Raw genomic sequence first — 22,866 nt, 5'->3', positions numbered from 1 at the left:
TACAAACGGCTGCATATTGTCAGGCTTTGACTTTGGCTATAATTTCACTTTTTATGTATTCATTTATGCGCTTTATAAAGTCAGATGTTTTAGCGATGAACACTCACCATTCCCAAACTCTTAGGCTCTTATCGTCCGATGTGCTCACAAATCTCCGATTCTCATCAACAAAAACAATGGTGTTGACAGCTCCCAAATGCCGATCATACTCCTGAACAATCTCTCCACTGCGGATGTCCCACTGTGCAGCCACAGGAGAGAAGGACAGACAGAGGTGAGGACACACAACAACCAGCAGGCTCTACTGGGAACCTGAAGAGACTCCTAGTACCCATGCTCATGAACGGACCGCTCCCTTCTGAGAACACGCGAGGGCCTGCTCAAAGCAGCACACGTCAATGAAGGGGATGTCCTTTCTGTTCTCTTCACCAGTCCTAACGAAGATAGACACTGAAAAAAGACATACCTGCACGATCTTTTTGTCAGACATCCCAGCCACAAAGAGATTTTGCTTGTCTTCATCGGGATTGAACTTGACACAGTAGGGTACTTTTCGGTTTGTAAATCTTGATATACACTGTCCTAAACCAAAGAGTCAAATTAAACCAGAAAAATAAGTTTCACTCCCAAAGTTTCACTCCACAAAGATCTGCCTAGTAGTCATTAGGTGATGAACGCTGAGGAAGGGCAGCTTGCTTGCTCTAACAGCCACCACACTGCTACTTTTCAGATTTTGAATGATACATTTTTTTTCAGGAGTTGGGGAGATGGACCAATTGGTAAGAACACTTTCTGTGCAAGTGTAAGCATCAGGTCAACAGCCAGGCATGGCTGTGCATGTCTGTGAACCCAGCACTGGGGGGCAAAGACACATGGATCCTGGGAGCTTGCTGGCCAGCCAGTCCAGCAAAGCTGGTAAGCTTCCAGTTCAATTGAGACACCCTTCCTCAAGGCAATAGGGTGGACACACACACACACACACACACACACACACACACACACACTCTCACATACACAATTTTCCCAAAAGTAACATACCACCAGTTATAGAGACAAATTCTAATTACATCAATGCACGGAATATTTTGAACAACAGAAAACATAGCCGGTATGAGCCAGGAGAGTGAATATCAGATGTCAAGCTGAGTGATGAATCAGAAATGAAGAGAAGTTATGGTGTGATTCTATCTACAAGTTTAAGAAGGGGGAAGGATCTGGGGTTGTCGGGAGTGGGTGCAGACTAGGGGAGAACACAAGAAGTCTACGCATGCTGGAATGCTCTATGTCTTGATCTTGGCAGTGTTTAAAACAAATCTGTAGAGGTTTACTATTAAGAGCAACAATCACTGAACACCTGTGCCTGTTATACTTTTTGTTTTTAAGTTTAAGTCTTAGTTTTTAAGAGCTGTAGGACGGTTGCCTTTTAGCCTTGGGGACACTAGCCCAGTCCACACACTGGCAGGAGGGTGGAGTCCAGGCAGGGGTAACTTGCTGCTCTCCAGATGATGGCAATGTGTAGTCAGAACTGAGAACCGCTCCAAGCAAGAGTTGGAGTCAGGACAACCTTGGATTGAACCAACTCTGACACTTAGTAGACGTGGGCTCCCTTCCGAGAAACCTACCTTCGGGCCAGTTTCCTCACCTGTAATGAGAGACTAGCACACCTCGTAGGGATGTGTTAAAATCAAATCATATATACCAGCATAAATGCTCAGCATAGACAATGTCCAGTACACATTATTTAGTATCATTAACTTGGCAAAAATCAAAGGGTTTTTTTGTTGTTGTTTTCTTTTATTTTCAGACTGGGTCTTACTCTGTAGCCCAGGCTGGCCTCTAACTCATGGTCTTCATGACTTCCTAACTCTCAGCCTCCTGAATGCTGGGACTGTAGCTATGTACCTTCACTCCTGATTCTGTTTTCTGATAATACACAATATACCATTACAAAATACTGATGCAATTAATATGGCCATAATAAGTAAAACTGACTGGCCCATGTGAGTTCAGATCTACGTTATCAATTTGGGCAATTAGATTAAATTTGCTTTTGGTCTGTGCAATGACTACACTAGGAGGTGTGGGGAGATAAGGAGATCAATTAGACAGTGGACAGACCAGTTTGTGCTGGTTTGTCCATCAATACGTGTGCTGTATAAACTACACGGGGGAGGATAACGCTTCCCAGGGAAAGCACCAGTTATACAGATGAGCTTCAGTCCACGCACACACTTATGCTATCAGCTGATTTTCAATAATCATCATTTCACCAGAGGCCACAAAGGGTTAACTCTGGAGAGTAAGCCGCACTTACCTGTCTCAGTGTCCCAGAGTTTCAGGTACCTGTCATAGGCTGCACTGAGGAACTGTGTGCCTGCAGTGTTGAAGCAGATATCTCTCACGGCTTTACTGTGACCTAGAAGCAGAGCCACCAGAGGCTATGGTGAGATTGGGCGCTGCCCTGCACAAGCGCCCTGAACAAGAGAAGTCCTAAGCTGTGGTCTCAAGGAAGCTGCCAGTCTGTACTCTCCCCACCACCCATCTCCTGCTTTACCAACCATCTGTGGGCACAGGCTCTCGGGGTGACAGTTGTCTTCCTTCAAGATGCTCTGCAGGTGGCTCTGACACATTCCGTTTTGGTAAGAACCAAGGAAAAAGGCCTAATGATGACTAACCAGCCAAGAATTGATTGAGATCTAAAGTTCTAATTACTGTCAGTGAAAGAAATGAAGCTGAGATTTTTTTGAGGTTCACTTCCAGACTGCTCACCACGTTAGAAATGAAAACAAAGTGTTCCAAACCTCAAGTGCAGGAAATTGTAGCCGTTATTCAGTAATTGTATATTTCTGGGATCACATTATTTCATTCGATAAAAACTGACTCAAAACCATGATGTTAGTTCCATTTTTTAAAAGATGTTATTCTGACACTAAATTAATTTCAGGGCCCCAATTATGCTTTACCTGGATGTCAACCTTGCCAGACCAATGAATCTTTTCAAAGTTTTTGAGACAAATAAAATATAGTTAAACAAAAGCAGAAACATGCCCATTTTTCACTATGACCAAGACACAAATAATTTCACAGAATGTCCATGGCTCAAATTGTCAACCATGGGCTGCATCCTGGAACCACCCCCCACCACAGAACTCCAGTCAGGCGGGTGCAGAAGCGCCATAGCAACAAGGGAGTGTGAGCATGGTGACAAGCAGCCCCCCCAACCCCCGCAGAGAGGCTGTCTGTAGAGAATTCAGTTTTCCCCTGAGAATTCTGGCAGTATCAGTGAGGCAGAGATCAAACCCTTTGTACCCGAGGGACATTTTATTCCCCTGGACACAGGTAACGGTTTCCCTAGAGGTCTTGTGTGCTGGTGTGGAATTTTAGTACCCACTTGCATGGAGTACCCACACCGTTAGCATAGCATGGGAGAAGAGACTCCCACTTGAATCTAAAAACAGAGCCACCGTGATCCGCAACATTTCAGTGTGGTACAGTTAAATCTGGAAAGAGTAACAGGACAAGGACAGAGACGTTTGTCAGGCTGTACTGGCACAGCCTGTCCTTCCTGCGGTCCACTTCTTATCTTCACGGAGTTTTCTCGACCCCACTGTTCCTATGCTGCAGCTGCTCGCTCCCAGCCTCCTTTAAAGCTTCACCTACAGCTCACTGGACATCCTCACAGCTGCTCAGACCCCACAGTCCAGAACCTTCTGCTCCCTCCCTTGCTGAACAGCACGACCATTCAGCTGGTGACCTGGGAGTCATCTAAGGTCCCTGCTGTGTGTCCCTCAGATCCTGTTACTGAATCTCATCCAAGTCTTTCTTCTGTCTCTGTGCTTTAGTTCAAGCACTCACCATTCTGAATAGAGACTAATCAAATAACTGTATACTTTATTTCCTTACTTCTAGGCTTGCCTATCAAGGTATGCGCCAGATTGCCATGTAATCTTTGTAGACTTCCAATCACATTGCTTTTCTAGAAAGGGCTGTTAAGCGGCTCTTCCCCACCATTAGGGTACAGTCTCTGTCACAGCGGCACGCCTGGTTCTCCATTCCCTGCCCCTCTACTTTTACCCACTCCCTAGCGTGGCTATTCCATGTGGTCCCCAGTGCGGCACACTTTCTCAGACCAGCTTTGCCTTGGGCACTCTCATCCCCAGACCCCTTTGCTTTTACAGAGATGCACCCTTCATGACTCAGCTCAGTAGACCCGAGTACTTTCCTCCTTCACATGGGGTAGTCAAATCACTGCTGCTGACTTTATCATTCTTGCAAAAGCTTCCCTAAGCAGATTTATAGTCAGGGAGGAAAAGAAATATTACCAATAAATGTTCTCAGACAGCGTCGGTCTCCATAAACTTCCCATAGCTGGAGAAAATAAAGACACATGAAAATATTAATTTTTTTTCTTTATGGTGTTAGAAACTGAACCCAGGACCTCATGTACACTAATCCTGTGCTCTGCCCCTAGCCCTGGGGATATCAGCCTTAATGCAAGTCTTTATCAACAGCAACAGTCTTCGCTGGCTATGTGTATCTACATATCTTTGTTGGCACCATGGATTTAATTACTAAACATTGATTAGTTTGCCACTTTATGTTACACTTTTGGGACACAGATATACACACATATTCTTTATACTTGAAGAGGTTTTTATATCAAAGTATCAAGCGGATTTAGCTAGATATGGAGTTTATCTGGGTATTTTTATTTTCTTACTGTTTTTTCAATATTTTATGTATTTTTCTATGAGAAATAGTTTTTATTTTTGTAACATTATAAACTAATTTTAAAGGAATTAAGTGCTTTTAGGACTGATGTTATGTAGCATTTAGCATGGAAAAGCATTTTAAAAATAACTTTCTGGAGTAACACATATAGAAGCTATATGAAATTATCATCTGTGCCTCCTAATTCTCATCATATGCAAAGCAGATAAACACTTCAAAACTAGCATTGCTCTTGTCTACCCCAAATTCATCAATGTTGCTGGTGCTCTAAGATAGAGTTTTCTGGTCACCTAATGCCAACCGGATGGAAGCCTCAGGTCCTGTACATGCCAGACAAGGACTTCCGGGGCCTGCTCCCTTGCCTGGGACTGCAATTATTTCTTTTTCCTCGTATATTTCATGCTCCGGCAACCACAACACCGCTGTGGGTTCCAGCATTCACCACGCTGCTTTGTTCTGTTCATTTTTCCTAAGCACACTCCACTGTCTCTCCCTCCCCTTCCTTGGCCTTCCTGCTCAGGTATGCTTCTACCGAAGCTGGAACACGTTCCTTGTGCCTGCCTGGCTCATGGCTGTGCCTACTATAAGTCTATAGGCAGGAGCAATTCAACTTTATGTTTTGTTTCTTGATCCAAGGGAAGAGTGTAATCTCAACGGAAGTGAAAGAAAATTAGGGGTATTCTGAGAAACTGTTTTAATCAGAGACAAAGTGTTTCTATTACAGACAAATGCCTACAGGGTTGCTCCCATCAAACACAGCGGCTTTATATACTGGGAATACTTATCACTATTTGAAAAGGACAAATTCTTAACAATTTGACTCTCTAAGCCACAGGACCACTAAACAGTTGTATTTACTGAACCACCATAATGATCTGGACACAGAAGACACAAAGATATCAACTATTGTTTAAAACTTTGGGTTTCAAACAAGTTTTCTTCATATTTGTGTAGGTAAGAGTTGACAGCTCGCTCTTCCTGCTACACTCTACAGCTGGGAAGAGGGTTGAGATGGGACTTCCTGAGAACACTGAGTGAGAGGGCTGAGGGCCTTGCTGCTAGTTGTCCAAGTGTTCAACAGAAAGGATAAAGTACACTGTCTACTCTCTAGACATGGGGTTTTTTATCACATCTTTCCTTCCTCAGTCAGTCTGAGCAACACACAAACTCAGTTACATATCTATAACCTCGATAAAAAATGCATTATTCCTGATTCAATATTTATGTGCCCAATGCCAAAGTGATTGGATTACATCCTAATCAGTCGTCTGAGCTTTAAAAAGAGTCCAGCCAATTGGACCACAGAGCCATATCTGAATCTACAAGTTTGGACCCAGTCCATAAACAGCTACATACACAGGGCTTAACAGAAAACAATTAGTCTCTAATTGCCTAACAAGCCCGAATTTATTTATGATTATTCCAGCAGCCTTAACCCAACCCTGGCTCTGCAGCACTCTCCCTGGGTTCCTGAACTCACCTTAATTTTACAGTCCATGGAACAAGACAGCAACAAATGTCCAGAAAGAGGGAACAGCCTGACCGCACTGACACCCTGGAAAAAGGCACCTCGTTATTGCCCCAAGCATTAAAAAAGACAATATGTTGCAAGTAACCCAGTTTGCTATTTTTCTTTATTCCACGCATCATGTTCTGGAATAGCCTTGATCAGTGCTCCAAAAGGCGGCACCGCGACACTAAGCTATCAGAGGCTTTTTATTTAAATGTAATTTTCACTTCCTTATGCTGAGCCAGTCAAGCTGCTACATGCCCCACTTCTTTCCCTTCTTCTCTGTGCTTCCCTGTTTTGGCAAAGATCTGGAAACCCACAGCTGGACACTGCAGAAGACAGAGAATACCAGCCTCCAAAGTCTGCAAATAGCTCCCTTTGCATTATTTCAAAATCATTTAAATAAGATCAATGAAAATACAAAGCTCTGCCTTGGAGTAGAGAGCAAAGAGCACCCCGGAGCACTCCCCTCCGGTCTGCAGCGGGCCCGGAGCAAAGCCGCATTCCTGAGGCTGAGCGGCAGAGTCGGTGCCATCTGCCCAGTTCTTCCCGTGTGGTGCCAAGGGGAAGCAGATGGCAGCAGGTACTTGTGGGGGAGGAACAAGCAACAGTATGGAGGATGGACGCTGACCCACAAAGCTGAAATCATGAGCAACCTGGACAGCCCTGAAGACCGCTAAGTGACCGCTCCATGTAGGATGCTCCAAAGCCTATCTCACACTTACCCAGATTTTCATGCTCCTACTCTGTCCTGACATGCCTGTATTCACAGCTGAAGTCTCACACCCGCTTCCCCACTCAGCTGCCTTACCTTTGTGTGTCCAGACCACACATGAATTTGTTTTTTGGGAAGGTAACACTTTTCAGGCGGCACAGACGACCGTAGATTAACACCAACATCCTGAGGTATGTGCAGATAGGACCTGCCTTGATAGTCATACATTTCCTTAACTAAAAAACAAAAAGTCAAAAGAAAGCCATAAACATAAGCCAGAGTCGCTGAAATCACACTCTTAAAGCAGTAGCAAATGCACAGGTCTAGTGTCCATCCTGAGACTGAGGTAATAACAACACGCTGATGATGCTAAATGCTAAGATCATAGGGTGGGACCTTGCTGTCAGTACAGTGAAAGGTAATATTTTAGAATTTTGAAACACCCAAGAGGTATGAGCCCTCTAAGAGGATCTACAACTAGCTCTCTCACTCAGCTACACGTCAGTAATAAAGGCTCCATGACAATACAGTACTATGAGGGATGAAAAGATAATAGTTAAGTCTTTCACGTCACTGGTAAAGAACTGGAGGTAGAACAGGCCGAGACAGAAGTCAACAAACAAGTATTAGCTCTCCTTCTCCCGTCTTCCCACTTTACCTGTCTGCTTCCATTACATCTGCCTCTCTCCATTTTCACTGCCAACTTTACAAGAAAAGGTGCATGGGCGGCTTAGACCACAGCTCATATGGCTGCAACCAACGTGAAGTTACAATCAAATGCATAAGGAATCTAGGGTGTTTCCAGCAGAGCTTCCGGGAGCTGCACTGTGCAAGTCCAGCAGCTTCCTCAGAGTTTTGAACATTCAACATGTGTACTCTGCACTGTGCATGCTGTAACTCCTGTAATGTCAGCGCTGCTTAAAGAACTCTCAGCTCAGATTTAAGACTACTGTATGCTATAAACGGCAGTGTTTTTACTGTACAAAGCTCTGTGCTATTCTAGACATATAATTCTTCAATTTGGAAAACAAAGACGTTCAATTTTCCTATCATCATCCTTAGCATGTATGCATCCAACTAGTACACCTTTGGACCATGTTTGTTTGGTTTAAAAAGCTGCTATTTGAGTGGTTGGTTTGAGCTTCACTGAAAATGACTAAATGACTTCTGGCTTAGAATTAGGACAGAATTTCCAACAATTTCTGAAATGGCCCTAAATATTCATCTGCCATTTTATACTATGTATTCATGTGAAGTGGTATTCTCAGCATTGATGACTATAAAATCAAAATATTGACCAAGTCTGAAAAATTAAAAATTAAAATGAAAATGCCCTCTACCTCCTGCAGTATCAAATACTCAACCAAGATTTATTTCTTATGTAAAAATAAATGAGAACATTGATTTCATTAGTATGAAAACTTGTTTTCATCTTGAAAGAATAGTACAATTTATATACCAAAATTTAAAAATTTCTTTAATTCATTATCAGGTAAATGTCTAATTTGTATGCCAGTTTTACATACCTATTAGGTACAGCGATGGTCACAGAGGTATTTCTCAGGTAGAAAAAATTTAAGCAGCTGACTGAAATAACAGAGTGTACCTACAGAACCTGGCAGCATGCTGGTACAGGTTAGGAGTTCGGTAACACTGCCGGTTACTGCTTATGGTGCTCACAGTATAAGCCCACAGCACTGCCAGACCCCTTAGACAGAGGCTAAGTGTGGCCTCCTGAAACCTAAGTACTCGCCGTGACAAAGCAGCAGGGCCAGTACTGAATCATTCTCTGAGCTGGTCACCACGAGGAATTCCCTAACTGGAACTAATTCTTAACGAACAGGTACATTACAGTACATTTAAAAGGCTAGTAATCTCAAATTTACTCCTGTGGAAAACAGTTAATTCTGTGAGAGCGAAATGTAATATATGATGATCCATGAACACTTATGTGGCTTGGGTTAAAAATGAAATTAATTGATACACGTAAGGTATCAACATTATTTTAGGGAAGAACTTATGGACCATTCAAGCTTCTTCTTTACCCTTTTTAAAAATATCCACTGATACTTACACAGAAATTATCTGTGCTTACCTTTAATCATACTGCATTTCCCCTTTTACTAGCATAAAAAGTCTATGGTGATTTCTGTAGGATGCAAATTGTCCTTAATATAATGGTTACATAATAGCAGCTGACAGTATGAACTGGTATTATATGGAATGGAAATGAACACCATAGATTTTCATAACAGTAAAGATGTGAAAACTGGTACCATGTAAGATTGTCTTCTCCTCTCCAGGTCTCTCCTCTTCCTGTTTGCCTTTTTTCTGCCTCTTTGCTGTGATTTCATCCAACTCCTTTTGCTCTTCCTAAGGAAACAAAGACGTGAACTTTAGAATGAATGTCTGAAAATCTCATCATGCCCACCGCTGGGTCATATACTCTCTATAATGAGGTTGACAAATTCGTCTCCTAGGATAGCAATGGCAACTCTTTCACAACCAGAGGTGGATTATCTCCTACACAGATCACAGGATGACATTAAACACATGCCTGGCAATATTTTTAAACTGATTATGTTCATGTATGTATGTATATGTGCGTGCGTGCGTGTGTATGTGTGTGTGTGCGTGCGTGTGTATGTGTGTATATATGTGCGTGTGTATGTGTGTGTGCGTGTGCGTGTGTATGTGTGTATATATGTGCGTGTGTATGTGTGTGTGTGCGTGCGTGTGTATGTGTGTATATATGTGCGTGTGTATGTGTGCGTGCGTGCGTATGTGTGTGTATATGTGCATGTGCATGTGCGTATGTGTGTGCATGTGCGTATGTGTGTGCGTGTGTATGTGTGGGTGTGCGTGTGTGTATGTGTGTGTGTGCGTGCGTATGTGTGTGTGTGTGCATGTGTATGTGTGTGCGTGTGTATGTGTGTGCGTGTGTATGTGTGTGTGTGTGTGTGTGTGTGTGTGTGTGTGTGTGTGTGTGTGTGTGCGTGTGTGTGCATGTGTAGTTCACACTTCTGGAACACCTGGAAATACATCTCATGCGGCACACTAATGATGCAAACGAGAAGCCATCAGAAGATCCGGCATCAAGTGGATGCGGAGTTTGGAAGACGGCATTGCTTTCAGAGAACTGCTTTCACGTTCGCGACAACGGCGGATTGAAGATCAGCCTTTTTGGGGAGGGCTGGGAAGGGAACGAGAGGGAAATAGCCAATCTATGTCTATAATAAACAAGTCATGACATCCAAAGAAAGAGGCTAGCATACACACACACTAAGTCACACGGATGTAAGCAGCCAGCCGGAGTTCAAGCTTCCTAAGGACAAGAGTGTCTTGATTCTGTCCATCACTGTGCTCCAGAACCTAGAACAGAGCCCAGCTCTCAGAGACAGTGGGGTAGAGGTGAGAGGTGGGGAAGAACTCCGTAGTTTTACTTCATAAATTCACAGGAGTCTTTTAAGAAATAATATAGATAAAACTTAAGATTTGAAAAATAAATTAGCAAGTACAGCCACCACCACTTCCAGAATGAAGCAAGGCCAACTCTCTAGTAACAATCTGTCAGGTATGGGAAGGCAGCAAGCAGGCAGCCTAGAAGCATTATTAAAGAGAATTTTATTAAAAGATGGTTCCATCTTCTATGTTAGTCAAAAGAGCACAGGAGAAAATACAGCAGAAAAAAGGCAAATACAAACATGGCAAAGAAAAGCAAAGAAATTGTATATTTTCTCAGCCAGCTCAGCTGAGCAAGTTTGATGAGTCATGGGTCCTCTAGGGAAATCTCACATTTATCAACAGAGACACGACAGCACACCCTGGAACTGGCGCTGAAAAACATCAAGGCTTACTTCTGAAGGTTTGGCTACATCTTTTTCATCCACATATTTTGCCCACGGTCCCAAGAAACCATCAATATTAGATGCATCATTTTCTTTGAACTTTTTCCTCTTTTCTGTTTTCTTCTGACCAGTTTCAAATACAGTTAAACCTACATTAAGAAACATAAACAGTAAGTAAGCAAGCCTATATTCTTTAGAAATATCAACATCATGATTTTATTTGGCTAATGTAATTATAAGCAACCAAAACCAAAATCTGCCTGAATCTGCCATACAGACCCACTCTTGCTGGCAAGAAGAAATTCGGCATTCTAGGAAAAGATGTTGAGATATTTGGAACAGTTTTTTAAAAGACATGTAACCTTCTAATGGTATACAGCCTCTTTTCGTTTTGTGTTTTTAGTTTTAGAGAGAGGTTTATTACCACTAGCTTCAGAAGCATGGAGGACAGCTCCTGTTGGCAGGAGAGGTCCCAGGCAGTCGGGGACCACCAGGTTGCTGGTCTTTGACTTTTAAAGACTTATGACAGATCTGGGTTAAGGTGTGGAGGAAAAACCAGTATTGATGGACCTTTTGTTTTGTTTTCAGAGACAAGGTCTCATGTAGCCCAGGACAGCCTTAACTGGGATTATAGGTGTATACTATCATGCTCAGCAAGATACCAGCAATTCTGAAAACCAAAATAAACTGTAATTTATCATTTAAAACTGGAATTAACTACAGTAAATGCTTAATAATTTATTTCATGTATATACAACAATACAAATTGAACGTGCTTTACAGAATCTGGTATTTATTCCATATGATGTCAACTTGGTCTCTAATGTCAACCTTAAAAAGACTGACAAAGGATGATGTTTTTGATTTCATCAGTAGATGAAGGCTGCATACTGTTTGCACCCTCTAATCTGAAATGTTGGAGTGTGATGGTCACAAGCTAAGAATCTAATGTGTGTGTGTGTGTGTGTGTGTGTGTGTGTGTGTGTGTGTGTGTGTGTGTAGAGGTGTAACTAGGGAAAAAAAGCCCATCTATATGAACTCAAAGCAGTTTCTATTGGGCTCTGTGTTATACCAAAGCAAATTAAAATTCTACTTCAATGCTAATTAGCCCATACTAAGAAGGTAGTTTCATAGCCGGGCGGCGGTGGCACACACCTTTAATCCCAGCACTCGGGAGGCAGAGCCAGTCGGATCTATGAGTTCGAGGCTAGAGTGAGATCCAGGACAGGCACCAAAACTACACAGAGAAACCCTGTCTTGAAAAAAACTAAAAAACAAAAGAACAAAGAGAAGGCAGCTTCATAATACAGGGATACATTTTATAAATAAGATTCCAATATTCTGATGCCTGTTGTAGTAAGGTGGCGTTTAGGTTTTGATATTTGTCATATCTACTAAGTGAGTAGGAACATAAATATATTTTAAAAACATTAAAAATCTGCTATCAAGTAATTTTGTCAAGAATTATTTCAACAGATACCTAGTATGGAATTTTTTTGTTAAAATGTAGCTGATAGTCAGAGGCCAATTGCCAAATTTACCTATGCATTAACTGTAACAGCATGATTTGTAGCAGTGGGCATGCTGTCAGGAACTGCACTTTAAAATACTAGTTCTCACTACTGTGATGACTGCAAGACACTCATTTAATCACCTGCTCCAAGTGCATTACCTTGATTCTTTTCAGCTTCTTCCACAGAACCGATATATTTAGCAGATACCTGATGATTATCTAATGAAGGGTCCAGTGCATAGCCTGAAAGCAAAAGGGTATAAATGACCAACTCCCCTTTTAAAACTGGTTTTATTACTGTCTGCAAACACCTATTTCATATTTTTCTTTCCAGATAACAAAAGAGTGTCCCCAAGGATTAGGCCTTCCTTCGTGCGCTCCATTTCCATTTACAACACTTAACCCCCATGTCAGGCTGGACCATGGAAGACCGGAGGAAGCAGTATTTCAGAGGATGATTCTAATAAACATTGCAGTACCAAGAGCCTTTCTAGCTGTGAATTCAAAGTGCAGTTTCAAATTCTCCCAGAGCTTCAAATAGAGGCACATTCTGTGTTCAGAAAGTTAGAAGGTATTTTCTTTTCCTTCTTGATAATGGACATTATAGTTAGAATATTAATTATTAAACTGAAAAGAAACAGGACAAAAGTTATATAGAAAATACAGCTATTATTTAGAAAATATCCTTCTTAAGTAAGGGCAGTCTCCAATCTTAAAATATGATTCTTAAAAGCAGTTCCTGATGTTTCTGTGGTAAGAGAGGTAAGGCGATCTGCCGGTGTATGAAATGATCCTTCAACCAGTTACACAGCACACAGGTGCACACACAGCACCCAGCTGCACACAGTATACAGGTGCACACACAGCACATAGGTGCACACAGTACACAGATGTACACATGGCACACAGCTGCACACACAGCACACAGGTGCACACATGGCACACAAGTACACATACAGCACACATGGCACACAGGTGCACACACAGCACACAGGTGCACACACAGCACATAGGTGCACGCACAGCACCCAGCTGCACACACGGCACCCAGCTGCACATGTGGCACCCAGCTGCACACGTGGCACACAGGTGCACACACGGTACACAGCTGCACACATGGCACACAGCTGCATGTATTTGTGGTCTTCATTGGTCAAAGGGAACCAAGGAAAACAAATAATATGCATAATCAAATTAGATTTTTCTTGAGTGGGTATGCTATTACAATAAATGTTTGATAAAGTTAGTCTTCATAATAATCTAGCATATTCATAAAGCCGAGCCAGATCAGGCTATGGCCTACAACCATGTCGACAGCCATGAAAAGCAGCAGTGCACTTTTTAAAGGGCACACACCAGTGGAGGGATTTAACATTTATTTTTATTTTTGCAGCTGAAGACTGAATTTCTTTGGGGGAAACGTAAAAAAGATGTGTTATGAAGTATAACTTTAAAGCAGGCCAAGGATGTAGGAGTTCAAATCATCCTTACAGTATACCAGAATAGAACCAACCATCTGGCTATTAGCTCAATTGCACTGCGTTTTCCTTTCCCACCATTAGAGCATGTTCTCAGCCAGGAGAGCGCTTGATGTCAGAAGAGAGGCTTGGAGTAGAATCTTGGAAACCATAGGCTCAAATGCCATGAGTTACTTCATTCAGGTTTAAGAGTATAATGATAAAATTAGTGTTACAACCATTTCAAGAATGACTACCAATAGGAAGAAAGTAAACTCCACTGAAAACTTACAATGGAAAAGAAGCTTCAAGATCCATGGGAATACTTACCTACAATGTTTGTATATTAATTTATTTGAATTATGGAATAATAGAAGACTTTTTTTTGTAATCTTTGATACACAAAAAGATTGTGAACCATAGGCTAACTGATGATCTGGTTCTCTCCTGTGAATAAGTCCTGTGAAGACTGATTATACCAAGCATTTATTGTAGTAGTGGACTTGGGAAAACCTAACGCGAGTGTATTTGGGTAGACTTTCTTTCCCTGGGTTCTGTTGGACCATTGAAGACCACAGTTACACGAAGCACATCTTGCATTTGGTAACCTTTGAAATACAGAATATTGTGCCTTCACCTTTAACTGAGCCAGTTCTCCAGCCCTGTACCTGAATTTTTTAATGAGACTTTTATACGTCTTATACAGAATCTAGACCAACAGTCTAAGTTTAAAAATGTCCACTTCAAGCGTAAACATTTATCAAAAGTGTAATTGAAATGAGATTTATGTTCATATGAATGGCATTGCATGGTGTTACAGGGGTTGCTCAGGGGAGAAGGTGGGTGTTCCTGGTCATCTTTGTTCTGTGTAAGCACCAGTCCCCAGCTCATCTCACCAGACCCAAGGAAAGGAACTTAGGTGCTGTTAAAATCATTCATCAGCACTTCTACCATCCCCACTGTCTCCTTTCACCCCAGGTGATGAGTATGTCGTATTATCTCCCTTTCACAAATGAGAGATTAAAACACGTAGGGACACATACTTCTAGAAGTCTCCAGTGACAAGACAAGATCTAAATCTAACACTATAGGATCTCAGTTCAACTAGTTTTCTATTATCCATCTCAAAAAGTAATAGACCTTCATTGCAGATTTTTAAAATATGTTCATGTATCTTTCTGAAGCTTATATTCGATTTTGCCTTTTCAATGGAATTAACATTTACTTTTTTTCCTTTTGATAGTCATACTTGAAATGGTTGTAACACTAAGTTTATTATTACACTTTCATGGTTATAAAATATTGTAAGTTAATAAAAAATATTTAAGCAATTTACAAAAGATTACTTGCAAATATATAGGAAAACCTTCAATCTCATTAGTAGTCCAGAAAAATCAAACTGAAATATAGACATACTATTTTGATTATCATATAACAAAGAAAAGATCAATCACATGGGTCCTGGGTAAAAGCAAAGCTTTCATACATGGCCTTCCATGTATTACATGGTAGAATAAACTGGGGAAATTCTTTCAGAAAGCAATTTGATAATGTGTTTAAAAACATAGTCTTTGACCTACTTTGGAAATATATTTAAGAAAACAATAATAAAGAAGTATAAGGTTTATGCATAAGAATATTCACTACTGCATTATAAAAGGCATCTTTAATATTGAAAACTGGAACTAACATGAAATCTAATACTTCAAGGATTTCTTACAGAAGTTAGTCTAGCAGACCTCAAATTTTAAAAATGTTAATTGCCACTAATATTGAAGTGAAATGCATGATAATAATGACTATGATGAAACTAATGGCATTTACTTAAAATTCTACTTTCCCATTCTAAAGACGGATGAAGAGAAAATTCTGGGTGGAAGTCAAACAATGGGAGGAGCCCTCACGGAGAACGCCCACCTAAGAGCATCAATAAAATAGGCCGGGAACTCAGAAGAAAGGGAGGAACAGGAAAAAGGATTCTCACACACACACACTAGGGACTAGAGCCCCAGGAGAAACAGCAACAATAGGAGCTAGAAGCTGAACTACAAGTAAGGAAATGGGTCGCTATAGTGAATGACTAGTTTCGCTGATAAGGGCTCTCACAGGCAGCTAAGCATAAACTAAACGCACTATGGAGTATAAATCGACCCAAGTCATTACTGAGATGGTAGGAGTGGTATTGTTCTATCTCCCAGCAGTGGCCTCTCAGAGCTAGGACAGGATACTCAGGTAAACCTGGATTTATATGCCATCTCCTTAGTTCTCACACAGGTAACAGCAGCACAGGGTGTAAGCAAAGCCCTTCTCTAGGGCTTTCCAAATGAGGGGCAGCAATGTAAAACCTTATACTTATTCTCTGTATAGGAGTGGAAATCAAGTGGCTAAGCACAGAGCCTAGGAGATACTACCTAGAGTCAGGTTCAGACCTACCAGTTCTCCTACTTTCCAGGCTGCTTCATTTGTTATAGCTGCACAGTTACTTTTTATGTCTTAAACACTCCAACTAGCTAGCACAGCCTTTGACCTAACCCACTGCCTTCTCCAGGGAGAAGCAAAACTTAACACCCCACCCCCACTCCTTCGAGACAGGGTCCCTTTCTATAGCTGTGGTTATCCTGGAACTCTCTCTAGACCAGGTTGTCCTTGAACTCACAGAGATCCACCCGCCTCTGCCTCTCAAGTGCTGGGATTAAAGGTGCGCACACACCACAAAGACTTTCTTTTCAAACCAGTCCACTTCCAACCTAAGCAAACTTAATGGCTGTACATGCTTATTCTCCCTATAAAGTACCTTGAAAAGCAGATGTCAATAAAAACATAATTTATTGTTATTTTTTAATCCTGCTTTGTTTTAAGGAGACTTAAGCTATCTAAATTATTAAAATAGCCCCCTTCTAAAAATCTATGAAAACAAAAACTTTAAGTCTGACTTACTATACTCTAGACTATATAAACTCATAAATTAAGTTTTTGTTTTTATGTGTGTGGGTGTTTTGTCTGCATGTATGTATATATGCATGTATGTACCATGTGAGTGCCTGGTGCTACAGAGGCAGAAGGTGGCTTTGGATCTCCTGGAACTAGAGTTACAGACAACTGTGAACCACCATGTGGGCGCTGGGAACTGAACCCACGTCCTCTAGAAGAACAGCCACATTCCCACCTCTCCTGACTTCATTTTCAATTTGTCTCCCATTACTGTCAACTTACAATGTACTCTTCATAGAGACAAACAAAGGGTACCAAGTGAATTTGTGACCCTTTTATTGGACTGGAAGTATCAATGAAATCTTTTAGGGTGACTATAATAGTATGTAGTCTTTTTTTGTTGTTCGTTTTTGAGACAGGATCTCATGTGGCCCAGGTTGGCCTAAACTCAGTATGTTCGTGAGGATGATCTTGAACTGCAGATCCTCAGGCCCTGTACTTCTTGAAATACTAAGATTAGAGGCATACATCACCACACTGCTTTGTAGTAGAATACTTTAAGGTGTGTTACTTTTGTTTATGTGGCATTTGTTTAACTCTATGAAGCTGTGTTACTGCGCCTGTCTAAAACACCTGATGGTCTAATAAAGGGCTGAACAATAGCAAGGCAGGAGAAAGGATAGGCAGGGCTGGCAGGCAGAGAGGGTATATAAAGGGAGAAATCTGGGAGGGGAGATCTAGAAGGAGCAAGAGAAGGAGGAGGACTCCAGGGTCCAGCCACCCAGCTACACAACCAGCTAGCCACAGAGTAAGAGTAAAATTTGCAGAAGTAAGAGAACGGGAAATGCCCAGGGGCAAAAGGTAGACAGGATAATTTAAAATAAGGAAAGCTGGCTAGAAACTAAGCCAAGCTAACGCTGGGCATTCGTAAGTAATAGTAAGCCTCTGCGTGTGAATTTATTTGGCAGCTGGGTGATGGGCTCCTAAAAAGAGTAAAAACCAAACAACACTGCCTGAGTTATGCTGCAGGTGACTGAACCCAGTGCCTATATACTCAGCTAGTGGCCTATCACTGAGCTACATTCCCAGCTGGTGTGCAGGATTCACTATGCAGTATCCTTGACATGGTGATACATGCATGACCTAATACTATAGGACAAATCCTTTTCACAACCATTTTTAATACTAGTTAACTTAAAAAAATTCCATCACTGAGAGAATATAGTTATTTTATACTATGGATTTGTTACTAGTCTATTGGCTAACCTCCCTTATTAACGAAGAGAAAATAATTAAGAAATAAGATCTGAGAAATAGAATAAAGTTAATAAATATATAATATAATGAATTTTTTCATACTATATTTTCATTTGCTAACTTAATAATAATCTCTATGTGATACATTTAATAACAAATGTTCATTACTAAGAACAATAACAAGGAACATCCTGGTTTTAGGACCACAGACTATTTTCAGGACTGAAAAAATTAGAGGATTTAAATAAAAGCTCAATATTCAATGCCACTTCCCATTCAGTATGTAGAGGTGTGTGTAAGAAGGTACACTGCCTCTCTGGTGCAATCTAGATGAATAAACTGAAAAAGCCAGAAACAAAATGAGTGATGATACACATTACTCACGCTTTTGGTCAGGCCAAACTTACAGCTGTGGAAGACTTATCACCTTACCGTACGTGGCAAATGTTCTTCTTTGCTGTTCGAACATGAAGTCATTGATATGCGCTGGCTCTGCATAGCCAGAGAGCATATTTCTGGGAGCAGCCATTTGCTGTGTTCGAAAGGGATTTTCTGGTCCAAACTGCAGTGTTTTAAGAGGGAAAAGAAGGTTACTGAAATTACTGCATAATGTATTTTCAATCCAAACCATCAGGGGCTGACTGATCTATCTATCTGGGATCATGCCAGCCGCATACAGTTCAGTGTGACCAGGCAATGGTTGATTAGCACTGTCTGTCAGCCCCTGGAACAGGAGATGAGCGCAGCTCACGGAGGTCCATGTGTGGATGTTTATCTCAAGAGCTACATGTTGGCACTGCAGGGAGTCTAATCTGAAGGCACTTCTCTGGGGAACTGAGAATTCTGTAGATTTTCTAAACTGTAACTGGGGGTTTGGGGTGATCTTTTGTCATGACAGCACTGAAATACAGCTTTTGCTCTAAAAGCCACATTTTTTTCCTCTACTAATTATGAGTTCTTCAAGGGCAGAGACTCGGAATCCTCTATATTCACCACAGTGCCTAACAAACAGAAAATACAGATATCATTCATCAAATAGGAATCAATCAGGAAACAAACTAAAAATGAAGTATCTGGAACAATTCCCTGAGAAGATACATCACAAATGTAAATAGAACTTCTCCACTCAGAGAATTCATATATTCATATTCTAAAACAAAACAGTGGCACCGTTACCTATTGGTTTACAATGCTGGGGACTTTCCAGAATTATTTTCCAAATGTTAATTTGTTTCTGAAAAGTCAGGCACTCTCCTCAGCCATACATACATAAAGAAGTCTATAATGAGCTGAGCGGTGGTGGTGCACCCCTTTAATCCCAGCACTTGGGAGGCAGAGGCAGGTGGATCTCTGTGAGTTCGAGGCCAGCCTGGTCTACAGAGTGAGTTCCAGGAAAGGCACAAAGCTACACAGAGAAACCCTGTCTCGAAACAACAACAACAACAACAGTCTACGATGGGGTGCTTCACCATCCTAGGGCCAGGTTTTACAACCTGTAAGAAACAAGGCGAGAACAAACCTGAGGCAAACGTCTTACTACCTGAAAACATTCCTTAAATGCACAACCACAAAATCTAGATGACTTCTTTTCTTTTCTTTTCTTTTCTTTTTTTTTTTTTTTGAGGCAGGGTTTCTCCATGTAGCTTTGGAGCCTGTTCTGGAACTTGCTCTGTAACCCAGGCTGGCCTCAAACTCACAGAGATCCTCCTGCCTCTGCCTCCCAAGTACCTAGGATCAAAGAAAGGCATGAGACCCCAAGTGCTGGTATTAAAGGTGTGATCCACCACTGCCTGGCCTGTAGTGTCTGCTCCACACTCTGATCTCCAGGCAAGCTTTAATTGTTAGAGCACAATCAAATATCACCACAGTGACGAAGGACCATGATATTCTGTATTAACCCTTATTAAATAATCCTATTAGGGGTTGGGGATTTAGCTCAGTGGTAGAGTGCTTGCCTAGCAAGCACAAGGCCCTGGGTTTGGTCCTCAGCTCCAAAAAAAAAAAAAAAAAAAAAAAAAAAATCTCAGGAAAATCCAACATACATAAAGAAGTCTATAATGACCTGGGTGGTGGTGGTGCACGCCTTTAATCCATACAGGGTTTCACTCTGTAGCCCAAACTGCCCTTGAACTCCTGCCAATCTTTCTAAAATTCTTGATTTTTGACTGTCTTTGTGGGGTCAAATGAGTATTCACACCTAGGGAAGAATGAATTTCATATTTCTCTGACTTTATTATTGTTTTGTTCTGTTTCACAATACAGCCCAGGCTGGCTTAGAACTTGCATGGAGCCCACACTGGTCTTACATTACCTATCTTCCTGCCTTCACCTCCTGAGTGATGGCACTACCAGCATATACCATCACTCCTGGCACATAAAGGTATTTTATTTGATCACTGGAACACTCACTGTTCCTGATGAAATATTTTGACATTAGAACATCTCAACTTACTGTCTTTGGAATAATATTTTCTATGATACATTTTCAAAGCTACAAATGTAAATTCCTGCTCCTTCTTAACCAGCACTGTTTCTTATCTAGATATCATTATACTGTGCATGAAAAACAATGAATTTAGCTGTCATATTTTACACACACACACACACACACACATTTTGCAGTAGAGGAAAGTAAACCACTACAAGATTGCTGTTGACTGAAAACTTGCATTTCTGCTTAAAATGCCTAGTTTTCTACCAAGTTTTTAATTGTACTCATTCCAAACTATAAAGGACAATTATAAGGACAGCATAGGACTTTGCAGCCCATATCTGCTGATGGGTGGTGTTGCACAAATCTTTAAAGGTCTTATAATAAAAAACCTGGGGCCAGATATTGGGGTAAATGCTAAAAGATGAGAGAGACAAAGGAACAGACCACTGCCACGCCTCATCTCACCAACTCCATGAATCCTCTGTTTGAAAGCCCGAGTCCTCAGCCACAAAAGCTCTCTAACCAAAAGGGCTCCAGCTGAAAAAGGACATTAGTTCCTGTCTCCTCACGCCTTATATACCTTTCTCTGCCTGGCTATTTCACTTCCTTCCTAGTACTGGGACTAACAGTGTGTGCTACCACTGCCTGGCTCTGTTTCTCTCCTAGACTGAGTCAATCTCATGTAATCCAGGGTGGCTTTGAACTCACAGAGATCCAGACAGATCTCTGCCTCCCGAGTGCTAGGATTAAAGGTGTGTGCCACCACTGCCTGGCCTCTATGTTTAATCTAGTGGCTGTTCTGTCCTCTGATCTTCAGGTAAATTTTATTAGGGTACACAGTACATCACCACAGGAAGATATACAGTGAAGACAATGCAGACTGCTGGAAGTCGCTGACAATGCCATTTACTCATGAAATTATTACAATGAACAGAACAGCCACAAACTAGAGATAATAAAATGTTTACGCACTCCTATGATGCACTACCTGTGCATCCAGACACACCTCACAGCAGCGTCTAGAGGGAAGAGGGAATCTAAAACTCCCAAATCCCCACTGCCTGGGTCCTCTGAGCATGTGTGATAAGTACCACGCTTACAGGTGTCCCGACTAGAAAAGAACACTATTCTAGAAGACAGTGCAGTAGACTGCACACATCAAACTCACTCCCCTGCTTACAGACCATCCATCCTCAGTACTGAGGAACAGGGATTTCTATCCAGAGACACATGTACTAAAGCTAAGCGTATTTCATGTATGGTGCTGTGTCCACAGCAACCTTAAAAACCTAAATATCTGATCGATATCTGAGGTGGGACAACAACAAAGAATCCTCTAGTAATAATAGGAAGCTGTGGTGGAGGAGGGCCCTCCACTTTAGATTTCCCTAACTGCCAGGTTACCAGCAACTACTGACACTTGCCTTAAAGACACAAACTAACAGGGGCAGAGAATGCTGCTCCGCAGGGCTGTGTTCTAACCATTACCAAAATGCTTCCCAGATGTCTGGTCTGCATGAGTATGCAACTCCTTTAGTTCTTGAGTAGCCATTTTAAAAGTGTGTGTGTGTGTGTGTGTGTGTGTGTGTGTGTGTGTGTGTGTGTGTAGAAAGCAATTTCAAGTATTTCTTTTCAAGTTTTAGTAGCCAAGTGTTAAGGCTGGGATATGAGGTGCCATCCCCGCTCCCCAAAAAACCAAAAAAAACAAACTTATGTGTGGGGACTCAGTACCCAGCAGCTCTCTAAGGGGAGGCTCTGGAAACTTTTATCTGGTGAGACCTAGCTGCAGAATGTCCCTGGGCACAGGTAGATTCTAGGTTCTAGGAAGGCTCTCAACTTTCCTAATGCTGCAGCCCTTTAACACAGTTCCTCATGCTGTGGTGACCCCCAACCATAAAATTATTTCATTGCTACTTCATAACTGTAATTTTGCTACTGTTATGAATCATAAATATGATATGAGACCCCTGTGAAAGGGTTATTGGATCCCCAAAGGGGACTCGACCACAGGCTGAGGACCACTGTTCTAGAGGACGTTTTGCCTGTGGCACCCTGCTCGGTCCCCCACCTCTTTCCTCCTGAATGAGATGGAGAAGCTTCTCGGCTACACGACCTGAGGTCATGACCTGAGGCCAAATGTTCTTGTCCAAGTTCACATGGCCAAGCAACCAAGGAACAAGGTGAAACCATGAGTAAAAAAAAAAAAAAAAAAAAAAAAAAAAAGAGGGCTGGAGAGGTGGCTCAGTGGTTAAGAGCACCGTGTATTCTTTCAGAGGATCTGGGTTCGATTCCCAGCACTCACATGGTGGCTCAAAAACATCTGTAGCTCCAGTTCTAGGGAATCCAATGCCTTCTTCTGACCTCCACTGGTACCAGACACGTAAGTGCTGCACTGCCATACAGGCTGGCACAACACCCATAAGTTAAAAATAGAAAATAAATCCCTCCTTCCCTTAAGCTGTTTGTATCA

At 41.7% G+C, this 22,866-nt stretch overlaps 1 protein-coding gene across 2 annotated transcripts in view; it reads right to left on the bottom strand.

Annotated features, from left to right (window-relative positions):
• Cdc40 (cell division cycle 40) overlaps positions 1-22,866 on the bottom strand; it is a 58,223-nt gene that overhangs the window by 8,843 nt on the left and 26,514 nt on the right. For both annotated transcript variants that reach the window (XM_036169250.1, XM_036169249.1), the window contains exons 3-12: positions 18,395-18,524; positions 12,477-12,560; positions 10,814-10,953; positions 9,233-9,329; positions 7,053-7,192; positions 6,212-6,286; positions 4,323-4,368; positions 2,315-2,416; positions 467-582; positions 108-241 (exon numbers count right to left, since the gene is read on the bottom strand). In XM_036169250.1, the coding sequence (XP_036025143.1) occupies positions 108-241; positions 467-582; positions 2,315-2,416; positions 4,323-4,368; positions 6,212-6,286; positions 7,053-7,192; positions 9,233-9,329; positions 10,814-10,953; positions 12,477-12,560; positions 18,395-18,524 (1,064 nt within the window). The remainder of the gene's footprint in view (positions 1-107; positions 242-466; positions 583-2,314; positions 2,417-4,322; positions 4,369-6,211; positions 6,287-7,052; positions 7,193-9,232; positions 9,330-10,813; positions 10,954-12,476; positions 12,561-18,394; positions 18,525-22,866) is intronic.

Source organism: Onychomys torridus, chromosome 19, assembly GCF_903995425.1.
Source record: "Onychomys torridus chromosome 19, mOncTor1.1, whole genome shotgun sequence".
Classification (NCBI taxonomy): Eukaryota; Metazoa; Chordata; class Mammalia; order Rodentia; family Cricetidae; genus Onychomys; species Onychomys torridus.
This window is presented reverse-complemented; position numbering and strand designations above follow the sequence as displayed.